General features: G+C 47.7%; 2 protein-coding genes across 5 annotated transcripts in view; both read left to right on the forward strand.

Moving 5' to 3' along the window:
- The window catches only part of dpp6a (dipeptidyl-peptidase 6a), a 673,440-nt gene that overhangs the window by 194,040 nt on the left and 467,298 nt on the right, over nt 1-12,102 (forward strand). The window lies entirely within an intron of this gene.
- On the forward strand, nt 5,701-10,801 carry LOC137063856 (uncharacterized). Of its 2 annotated transcripts, none has more exons than XM_067435144.1 (2): nt 5,701-7,232; nt 10,546-10,801. In XM_067435144.1, the coding sequence occupies exons 1-2, from the start codon at nt 6,117-6,119 to the stop codon at nt 10,546-10,548; spliced, it is 1,119 nt and encodes a 372-aa protein (XP_067291245.1). In that variant the 5' UTR covers nt 5,701-6,116; the 3' UTR covers nt 10,549-10,801. The 2 variants fall into 2 exon arrangements, with proteins under 2 accessions (XP_067291245.1, XP_067291246.1); XM_067435145.1 differs by having other exon boundaries at nt 5,701-7,014.

The raw sequence follows: 12,102 nt of genomic DNA on the forward strand, positions 1-12,102 counted from the left end.
TTTATTGCCAAAAGTATTGGGACGCCGCTCTAAATCATTTAATTCAGGTGTTCAAATCACTTCCATGGCCAAATGTGTATAACATCAAGCCCCTAGGCATGCAAACTCCTTCTACAAACATTTGCGAAAGAATGGTTCGCTTTCAGGAGCTCAGTGAATTCAAGCGTAATACTGTGATAGGTTGCCACCTGTGCAATACTATGTTATAGTCCACTACTAAATATTCTACGGTCAACTGTTAGTGGTATTATAACAAAGTGGAAACAATTGGGAACAACACAAAATAAGCCACAAAGTGGAAGGCCACGTACAATCACAGAGCGGGGCCAGCACATGCTGAGGCGCACAGTGTGCAGAAGTTGCCACCTTTCTGTAGAGTCAATAACTATAGACCTCCACATTTTTGGGACCTTCAGATTATCTCAAGAACAGTGCGTAGAGAGCTTCATGGAATGGGAGGTCAAGCTGCATCTAAACCTTACATCAGACTTGTCTGGTAATACGATGAATGATTCTGGGTTTAGGCGGTTGCCAGGAGAAAAGTACTGTCAAATGTTAAGTTTGGTGGTGGGGGATTATAGGGTGGGGTTGTTTTTCAGGGGTTTGGCTTGGTTCCTTAATTCCAGTGAAAGTAGCGCTTAACGTTTCAGCATACCAAGAAATTTTGGACAATTTCATGCTCCCAACTTTGTGGGAACAGTTCGGGGATGGCCCCTTCCAGTTCCAACATGACTGCACACCAGTGCACAAAGCAAGGTCTATAAAGACATAGATGAGTGAGTTTGGTGTAGAGGAACTTGACTGACCTGCACACAGGGTCATATTAACATAAGGGTAGGTGGGGCTAAAGCCCAAGGGCCATAGGACAGGAAATGATTGACAGTCGATCGATAGCACCTAAACTTTTCGTGGTAGGCCACTCACAAAACCACACCATGCCCCCACATATTAAGCGTTGTGATTTACTGGAGTAATGCAAGTTTAAGCCATGCGTGCATCCAGCAGTTGCTGTGCGGAGCAGCTGGATCGGCTCACACACAGTGCAGACAAACTCGTTCTGCACTTTTGTTGCTCTATTGAAGTGGTAACAAGTGCCAGACAGTCACTTTATCCATTTAAATGTAATCCAGTAAAGGCTTTGTGGCAAAACTAGGAGCTAAACTAAACATTTCACATTTGACAGCTGTTTTAGGATAGAAATGTTAAACAATGAAAAGACTATCAGCCGTAGCTCAGCTTAAGGAGGGGAGAGAACGGGGAAGAGAAGGAGACTGAGAGAAAAAGAAAGAGTGATGGAAATGAGGAGTGATATAAATGAGAGAGATGAAATGAGCTCCAAAATCTCCTGATAGCTAGCTGCATTGACCCTGCCCTTGATAAAACACAGTGGACCAACACCAGAGCTGACATAGCACCCCAGACCATCACTGACTGTGGGTACTTGACACTGGACTTCAGGCATTTTGGCATTTCCTTCTCCCCTGTCTTCCTCCAGAGTCTGGCACGTTGATTTCCGAATGACATGCAAAATTTGAGCAACAGTCCAGTGCTGCTTCTCTGTAGCTCAGGTCAGGCGCTTCTGCTTCTGTTTCTGGTTCAAAAGTGGCTTGACCTGGGGAATGCGGCACCTGTAACTCATTTCCTGCACACGCCTGTACATGGGTGGCTCTGGATGTTTCTACTCCAGACTCAGTCCACTGCTTCCGCAGGTCCCCCAAGGTCTGGAATCGGTCCTTCTCCACAATCTTCCTCAGGGTACGGTCACCTCTTCTCGTTGTGCAGCGTTTTTTGCCACACTTTTTCCTTCCCACAGACTTCCCACTGAGGTGCCTTGATACAGCACTCTGGGAACAGCCTATTCGTTCAGAAATTTCTTTCTGTGTCTTACTCGCTCACTTGAGGGTGTCAATGATGGCCTTCTGGAAAGCAGTCAGGTCGACAGTCTTACCCATGATTGCGGTTTTGAGTAAGGAACCAGGCTGGGAGTATTTAAAAGCCTCAGGAATCTTTTGCAGGTGTTTAGAGTTAATTAGTTGATTCAGATGATTAGGCTAATAGCTCGTTTAGAGAACCTTTCATGATATGGTAATTTTTTGAGCAACATATATACACAGTATAAACACACTGGTTCTAAAACTCCTTAAAGAGATAGTTCACCCCAAAATGAAAAGGCTATCATCATTTACTCCACCTCAAACAGAGAGAGCAACCACTGTCTACCATAGTATTTTCCCCCTACTATGGTAGTCAATGGTTGTTCTCTCTGCTTGGTTCCAACCATTCTTCCAAACATCTTCTTTTGTTTTCAGCAGAACAGGGAAACTCATACAGGTTTGGAACAACTTGAGGGTGAGTAAATGATGACAGAATTTTCATTTTTGGGTGAACTATCCATGCAGTTGCATGCTCAAAAGTTTTTGCTCTGGCCCTCCAGGAGCAGAATTGGAAACCTTATGCATCACGCAACCTCCTCTCTGACATACTAAACTTGTTCAGTAGCTCACCTAGTATTGCACTGCACTTGATGTGGAATGCTTGGGTATGTCTCTTGTGAAACACAAAAGCTCAAAGACTTGTAGGAGCAAGCTAATATGGCATTTTATTTCACATTTGCTTTTAACATTATAAGTAGGGTTTATTGTACGTTATTTTCAAACGTGATTAAACTTTTAGTGCTACCCACTGCACATTTCATTTCTGAACTGCGACACATACATACGATACACCAGCTAAGGCTGCACGATAGTGGAAAAACGTACATTGCTGTATTTCGTTTTTCTGCGATATATATTGCAATATAAGAACAATTTTACCAGGTCTATTTGAAAAGAATAAATCATTCTAGAATAATAGGGATGATTTTGTAAGAGAGTGAATTTGCATAGAAAATAAGGATACTCACAGAGATGGGCATTTTGACTTAATTTTGCGTGCACGTTTCTGGGCCTTTTGCGATTGGTCGATACAATCAACTGCGTCAACGCATATAATTAGTCAACATCAATATTTTAATTAATAGGTCGACTGGGTAAGTTGTGTACGATATAAAATTGTATTAGTACTGGTACTTTAAAAATTAAAAGCACTCTAATGAGAGCAGTATTCCTTAATTTGCGTCAATGTATGACAGCAGGAGTGAGGATGTGTGTGAAAGGTTTGATTTCACCTTTCACTAAAAACAACAGAAATGCTTGCTTTAGAAAATGAAGTGCGGCGGGGCAGGTACGTGCTCGCGCTGCCGGACTCTGACCTGAAGCGCACGCGGCTGCCCACATGCCTTTTTTCGCGGATTATTGGGTTTGGATAATCAAAACTATGTAAGCACGTCCTGGCAAGTAAAGACAAAAAAAAGTATACTTTTTTTGTGAAAGTATACAGAGTTAAGTGAGAAATCGTGTGTTACAATGAATTTGGTCCGTGCAACTCTTAAAGGAACACTCCACCATATTTAGAAATAGGGCTTATTCAACTTCTTTCCTACATTTAATATATGTGGGCAAATATCGCCGCTAGCTTAGCTTAGCAAAGTGAATGGAATCCTATGTTGCCAGCTTGCGTGTCCGTAGTAAAAGTGATCAAAACAAATATCTGCCTAGGAAATCGCCTAGTCTTAATCTGCATCGCTTTTTGTACTTGAATACGCAGTAATTAGGTGGGGTGTGTGTGTGTGTGGGGGGGGGGGGGTATCACTTTTACTTGGGACATGCCAAACTAAAACAATGCAAGCACTGAGACAAAAATGCATTTGCCCACATATCTTAATAAGAAGTTTAATAAGCCCTATTTCTAAAAAGGGTGAAGTGTTCCTTTTAAAGGGTCGGACATACTATTCTGTGTGATTTAATGTTAATCGAACAACAAAAGAAAAAAGAAAATCACCCCATGCTTGACTTCAATATATTTATTAACCTCTTACACTCAGGGCTATTTTTTTGGGATTTCCGCCTGGATTTGGCCTACCCAAATTGAAAAGCTTCCCATTCACACATACAGTGGTCTAGGTTCAAAATGTTGGTGTCATTTTACAGGAAACCCTTTGAAGTTACATAAAACAGTGCTAAAAGTGATAAACATGTAAAGATATGTTGTCTAAGCTGTAATAACCCCTCAAAAAGTAGGTGCTTTTTGAATATTTTTTTCATAAATTCATTTTTGAAAGTGTGTAACTCAGGCCCTGTGTGCTCTAGGAACCTGCAGACAGTGACTTTTTAGGGCTAAAAAATAAAATAAAACAATGAATAATAAGTTCTGTCATATTATTCAATTACTTTTAATGTTTTTTTGCCATGGCATTGACTCAGTATTGGTATCAAGCTATTTTAGTCTGGTATCGTATCTAAGTCAAAATTTTGGTATCATGACAACACTATTCTATGTATAAAAAGTATTTGCTGATATTCTCTTTTTTTGTTATGTTGGTTTACAAATTTGTACCTTTTAGTTTTACATTTTGTCAAGGGCTTGATTATATTTATATTGTTTTATAGTACACTACTGAATGCCAATGTTGCAAGTTAAATTATGTTTTAAATTGTTGAAAATTATTGTGAGTTATTAGTCGATAGATTAATTGATCACTCAATAAATTAATCGATAGATTAATCAATATAAAAATAATCGTTAGTGGCAGCCCTACACATGTCTATTTAAGCTCCAAAGGCAATGAAGTCAAAATGCCTGTGCGCTGTTTTCTGTGCACAATGAATTTGCTGTTCTTGTGCAGTCTTCGAGGCTCTGTGTGCACACAGAAAAGACAGCGCAAGTCTTCTTGCTTTGATGCCTGACTTAAACAGATGCAAATTATAAACTTTCAAAGTTTGTACTTTTAGTTCAGACAACGGATCAACTACAATCCCTATACTTGGCATCACACATCCTGCAATGTGACTGTTGCAGATGCGCAAGTCATGATATCGATGCTAAAATGATATATCGTGCAGCCCTATGACCAGCATAATATGACATTCGTGTTAGAGCCCTGCACGGGCCTCAAATCTAGGCCCTAGCCCGGCCCTGGCCCGAGACGCTGAGGCCCTAGCCCGGCCCGTGTCCGACAGCTTATCAAAATTCTCAGCCCGAGTCCGACTGGAGCCCGTTTTTTTTCTTTTTTTTCTTTTCAGCCATTAAAATAGTTCTGTTTTGTTTTTAATGTCAAAGTAGTTATATTTCGTTTCGTTTCTTTATTAAGTTAATTTAGAAAAATGTTTAGAGCATTTTTTTGTTTGTTAAATTATAGTTTTAATTTTTTTTAAGTGACGACCAAGCGACCAGCGGCCGACAGTGAGTTAACTGCATATTACATCTATTTAGTCTCTCAAATCAACTCTTGACTTGTCTTGCCTATAATAAAATCCATAAATATAAAACACTTCAAGCATCACAATGTTAGTTAATTTCGCCAACTATTACCACCACAGTAGCCTAAAAGGCATTTTTGACGAGCTGAGACAGGCTGATTCTGCTCGCGGCTCTCGCAAACGGAGCTAAACAATCTAAAAACAAATAATAAAAAAAAGAACATGCAGGTTGTCTTATAGCCTACCTTACACCTACGCAATCCGATCTTCAATTCCTGTGGTATGTGCTCATTTAACGGAGTTTACAGCAACGGAAGCAAAAGATTCAAGATGCATTTTATTCAGCAGCTTATTTCAAATTCAAAGACCACATAAGAAAGCGCGCACTGGTAAGATCATAAGTCTCTGTGGCAAGGGGGGCGTGGTTCAGCGAGGTCTGCAGCGGGAGAGAGGGCCTCGGGACGAGCGGTAAGTGAGTGGGTTGGACGCAGATTAATAACACCTGTCTCTTGTTCTAGTAATGAGCGCGGAGACGGGATAAAACACCAGCGGAACCGGAGACCGAGGAGAGAGAGAGTCGGACTGTTGATGCCGAGACCCTGAGATATCCGGAAGCCGGAAGTGCGTGACCCGGAAGCGAAACTGAGCATACACAGAGACAAACACACGCTGAAGCGTGCATGTTTATTGATTTGAGTTATTAAGAATAAAAGAGCATCAACAGTCCTGCCGACCCCCGTGTCCTCTTCCTTCCTCACGATATCGAACTTGTTACACTGGTGCCGAAACCCGGGAAGGAAGCAGGACAGAGCCGCCGCCATGACAACGCCCTCCGCCTCGCCATTTGCGGAGATCATCACCTCGCTCGCGGCCCTCCACCAGGAACATCACACGGCGTTGCTGGACCTTCGGACTGAACAGGAGCGCCGCTTCGCGGCCATAGTCCAAGGCCAGCAAGAGGACCGCGAGCAGTTCCGGAGCTGGATGGACCGGGAGGTTCGCGCCGAGGCCGCTGGGCGGGCCAGCGCACCGGTCCACGTGCCCCTACGAAAGATGGGGCCAGAGGACGACCCCGAGGCCTTCGTGGACCTCTTTCAAAAAGCCGCGGAGGCCTGCGGATGGCCCCGGGCACAGTGGCCGGTGCGCCTCATTCCACTGCTATCCGGCGAAGCCCAGGCGGCCGCGCAACATCTACCGGTTGCGAACCTCCTGGACTACGATGACCTGAAGCGGGCCATTCTTCAGCGGGTCGGCCGGACCCCAGAACAACACCGCCAGCGTTTCCGCTCCCTGGAGTGGGGCGAGTCCGGTCGACCCTTCGCCTTGGCCCAACAGCTCCGGGACGAGTGCCGCAGATGGCTGCTGGCCGGCGGCAGCGACGTGGACCATGTCGTCGATCTGGTGGTGCTGGAGCAATTCATCGCTCGGCTCCCCAGGAAGACCGCCGAGTGGGTCCAGTGCCACCGGCCCACGTCGCTGGAGACGGCCATCAATTTGGCGGAGGACCACCTGGTGGCGTGCCCGGGGGTCGGCGCACCCCCACTAACTTCTCCCTCTCTCTCTCCCCCTTCTCTCTCTCTCTCTCGACCTGTCCCTCTCCCCAGGTCCCGCCCTCCAGGCCCTCCTCGCGTTCCCCCCAGAGGCCGGGGTGGGATGGGCCCTGGACCGTCTGGGAGTTCGCGGGTCCCGCCCAGGGGGGCGGGGCCGCTGGGGACGGGTAGTGACTACGGATCCGGTTCCGCCCCCTATCCGCGCTCAGCCTCCAACCCACTCCCCGCCGCCGGGGCGGCGGGTAGGCCTGGGCTGGCCTGCTGGCGGTGCGGTGATCCGGATCATTTTGTGGACCGATGTCCGATGATGGACATCGGAACAATGATCCGGATCCCGGACGTCCAGCGGACCACCCCCGATCAAGCAGGAGAGTACCAAATTCCTGTAAGTATCAAGGGGGGTACATATCAGGCCTTGGTGGATTCAGGATGTAACCAAACCTCGATCCATCAAAGCCTGATTCAGCCTGGGGCGTTGGATACAAGCCGCGTGGTTAAGGTGCGGTGTGTGCACGGGGATGTGGTGGAATATCCGGTTGTCCCAGTCACGATACGGTTTAGGGGGAAAAAGCATAGTGTTGAGGTGGCGGTTAGTCCCCACCTCCGGCATCCGCTAATTCTGGGGACGAATTGGCCCGCCTTTTCGGCGTTATTGGGGTCGTTGTGCGCGGATGCCGCTTGGGGAAACAAGGCTAGGAACGGGGCGGTGCGAGTGCAGGTTGGCGAGGCTGATACGGGGCCCTTGGGAACCGCTTCAGAGGAATCGAGCGGGGTCGAGAGACTGATTCTCTCGGACCGCGATGACTTCCCTCTGGAGCAGTCTCAAGACGAGACGCTAAAACATGCGTTTCAACAGGTCCGCACCATCGACGGTCAGCCCCTTCAACCCGCATTGCCCGTCACGTATCCTTATTTTGCCATAATTAAGGATAGGTTGTATCGAGTGACCCAAGACGCTCAGTCAAAAATAGATACAACCCAATTGTTAGTACCAAAGAGCCGCCGGGAAATGCTTTTTCAGGCGGCTCATTCTAACCCGATGGCGGGCCACCTGGGACAGGCGGCCACGCTGAATCGTTTAATGACCCGATTCTTTTGGCCAGGCATTCATGACAATGTGCGCAGGTGGTGCGCGTCTTGTCCTGAATGTCAGTTGGTGAATCCACTGGCCGCCCCAAAAGCGCCATTGCGCCCCCTTCCATTAATGCAGGTCCCCTTCGAGAGAATTGCGATGGACCTCATCGGGCCATTAGAGCGATCCGCACGCGGACATCGTTTTGCGCTAGTTATCGTGGACTACGCAACACGATATCCGGAAGCAGTGGCTCTCCGCAACATCTCTGCGAAGAGTGTTGCGGACGCACTGTTTCGTTTAATCTCCCGAGTGGGGATTCCGAAGGAAATCCTCACTGATCAAGGCACGGCGTTTATGTCACGCACGTTAAGCGAATTGTACGGATTATTGGGCATTAAATCCATTCGAACAAGCGTCTATCACCCACAAACAGACGGCTTGGTCGAACGATTTAATCGCACTCTTAAATCCATGATCCGTAAATTCGTACAGGAAGACGCCAAAAATTGGGATCGGTGGTTAGAACCCCTCTTATTTGCTGTGCGCGAGGTCCCGCAAGCCTCCACGGGGTTTTCCCCCTTTGAGCTTCTCTACGGGCGTCAGCCACGGGGGGTGCTGGACGTCCTACGAGAAACTTGGGAGGAGGGGCCGTCGTTGGCTAAAAACGAAATTCAGTACGTCATGGACTTGCGAACAAAACTCCACACATTGGGGCGGCTATCTAGGGAGAATTTGTTGCAAGCCCAGGACCGCCAGAGCCGGTCATATAACAGGGGTACTAAACTACGCAAATTCACACCGGGAGAGAAAGTGCTCGTTCTACTCCCAACCTCGAGCTCAAAATTAATGTCGAAGTGGCAGGGGCCGTTTGAGGTCGCACGACAGATAGGAGAGCTCGATTATGAAGTGATACGATCCGACAGGAACGGGGCACGTCAAATATACCACCTTAATCTGCTAAAAAAATGGAATGAGGTGGAATCGGTGTTGTTGGCAACGGTGATCGGGGGAGAGGATGATCTCGGGCCAGAGGCGAGCATTAAAGCGCAATCAGTCGCGCTGGCCCCTGGGGGAGATCACCTCTCACCGTTACAACTCGCTGATTTGTCGAAATTGCAGGCGGAGTTCGCCGACGTGTTCTCGCCCCTACCGGGACGTACCGACTTGATTCAGCACCATATCGAGACCGAGCCGGGCGTGGTAGTTCGCAGCCGGCCGTACCGCTTGCCTGAACACAAGAAAAAAGTAGTTCAGGACGAATTAGGCGCAATGCTCGACATGGGAGTAATCGAGGAGTCCAACAGTGACTGGGCGAGCCCGATAGTTTTGGTCCCCAAAACGGACGGCTCGGTCAGGTTCTGTGTGGACTACCGCAAGGTGAACGCTGTGTCGAAGTTCGACGCGTATCCAATGCCACGGGTTGACGAGTTGCTTGATCGGTTAGGCTCGGCTCGATTTTATTCGACACTGGACTTAACAAAGGGCTATTGGCAGATCCCCTTGTCTCCATTGTCCAAAGAAAAAACAGCTTCCACCACGCCGTTCGGATTACACCAATTCGTCACGCTTCCTTTCGGCTTGTTCGGGGCACCCGCGACCTTCCAGCGACTCATGGATAGGATTTTGCGTCCCCATGCTGCATATGCTGCGGCGTACCTAGATGACATAGTGATCTATAGTCACGACTGGCAGCGGCATATGCAGCATGTGAGGGCGGTCCTGAGGTCGCTGAGGAGAGCGGGGCTCACGGCCAATCCGAAGAAGTGTGCGATTGGGCGGGTGGAAGTAAGGTATCTGGGCTTCCACTTGGGTCATGGACAGGTGCGTCCTCAAATTGATAAGACTGCCGCCATTGCAACCTGTCCGAGGCCCAAGACCAAAAAGGAGGTGAGACAGTTCTTGGGGCTGGCGGGATATTATAGACGGTTTATACCAAATTATTCGGACCTCACCAGCCCTTTGACTGATCTTACTAAAAAGGGGCTACCAGATACGGTCCAGTGGACGGAGCCGTGTCAACAGGCTTTTACCCAAGTAAAGGCTGCCCTATGTGGCGGGCCGCTGTTACACTCCCCTGACTTTTCTCTCCCTTTCTTGTTGCAGACTGACGCGTCGGACAGGGGGCTGGGCGCAGTCCTGGCCCAGGAGGTGGAGGGGGGAGAGCGGCCGGTGCTGTACATTAGCCGTAAGCTCTCTAAGAGAGAAGCTAGGTACAGCACCATAGAAAAGGAGTGTTTGGCCATCAGATGGGCCGTTCTCACCCTCCGCTACTACCTCCTGGGGCGGGAGTTCACTCTCTGTTCGGACCACGCTCCTCTCCAATGGCTCCACCGCATGAAGGATACCAACGCGCGGATCACCCGTTGGTATCTGGCTCTTCAGCCGTTTAAGTTCAAGGTGGTCCACAGGCCGGGTGCTCAGATGGCTGTGGCCGATTTCCTCTCCAGAAATGGGGGGGGGGGGGGGCTGCAGGCCGGACGGCTCCCCGGCCTGAGTCGGGCGGTGGGGGTATGTGGCAAGGGGGGCGTGGTTCAGCGAGGTCTGCAGCGGGAGAGAGGGCCTCGGGACGAGCGGTAAGTGAGTGGGTTGGACGCAGATTAATAACACCTGTCTCTTGTTCTAGTAATGAGCGCGGAGACGGGATAAAACACCAGCGGAACCGGAGACCGAGGAGAGAGAGAGTCGGACTGTTGATGCCGAGACCCTGAGATATCCGGAAGCCGGAAGTGCGTGACCCGGAAGCGAAACTGAGCATACACAGAGACAAACACACGCTGAAGCGTGCATGTTTATTGATTTGAGTTATTAAGAATAAAAGAGCATCAACAGTCCTGCCGACCCCCGTGTCCTCTTCCTTCCTCACGATATCGAACTTGTTACAGTCTCATTCATTTTTATTGAAGATGATTGTGTTTTTGAGCATCTAAGACTTATTTTAAGTTTCATTTACGGCCATTTGCGTTGGCTTGCATTAGTCATTTGCGGCGATGCATGCAGCGCCATCATATCTATCTGACTACAACATATAGCCCATAACACGTTCTCACACGTTTATTTTTTAACCGTTTGCCAGGAGTAAAATGTATACATGTGGTTTAAACAACCAGATAGGCTACATTTACATTTGTCCAGTTTCGTCTGAAATGCTTTCATCCTTCTGAATTGGTTTGTTTAGTGATCGGACTACATTGATAGCCCTGTTCATTAATAGCAGCAGACGCCCCGCGGATGACACGCAACAGAAACGCCACGCTCACACCACGCTTGCAGTGTGTCTCCGGCCTTAACTCTAGCAGCTGCGCTGAAGAAACGCGTGCTGCTGCTGCTGGCGCGGACTCTGAACATGCCCTGAACACTGTGCGAGCCATCTTGAGTCGCGTTAGCTATTATGGTCTCGTGTTCACCAGAGCAGAACATCTCATTGTTCCTTTTAATTAATAAAATAAATATAAAAAGAAGGAGAAGCCTAAAAAAGGCCCGAAGCCCGGCCCGCGTTTTAGGTATGACGTAAAAATTGGCCCGAAGCCCGGCCCTAGGGGCGTAAAAAAGTCGGGGCCCGTCGGGCTCAGGCATAAATGCAGGGCTTTAATTCGTGTTCCCCTGTTACGGATAAAACTGAACATGATTTTATAGCCAATCACTAGACATTTCACTTTAAAGTGTCGCAAAATGTGCAAGAGGCAAGCTAATATCACATCATAGAAACACCGCCATGAGACCGCCACAGAAACACATGGACAAAATCCCATAGACTCGCACTAAAGGAAGGTTCTGTTCAAACGTTAGAGTGAATGCACTTCTTTTAATGTTTATATTCAGATTAAGAAAATGCAAAGCAGCAATTAAAAAGGATCAATGAGTCGGATTTTATGAATGTATATGTTGTTGTTTTTAGGATTCGGAAACTTCAGTGTTGGATGAGCGGGGTCATTCGTCTGTCGGGTTGGGTAAAGCCTCACGGGTGGCATTCACAGATTGGATCACTTAAAGGGTCTTTGTCATGTTTTTCTTACTTTAGGCTTGGCATATGAACATCAGATTTCATCAGTCAGCTGAATGTGTTTGCACATTGTAATTTATCTATAATCATCGTGAAGTGGAATTGTTGGAACATTTTTACTAGTTATCACAACTCAATTAAATACTCACGTATTCCCAAGGTATTTGATTATTTGAAAAT

Source organism: Pseudorasbora parva, chromosome 24 (genome assembly GCF_024679245.1).
Source record: "Pseudorasbora parva isolate DD20220531a chromosome 24, ASM2467924v1, whole genome shotgun sequence".
In the NCBI taxonomy this organism is placed as follows: Eukaryota; Metazoa; Chordata; class Actinopteri; order Cypriniformes; family Gobionidae; genus Pseudorasbora; species Pseudorasbora parva.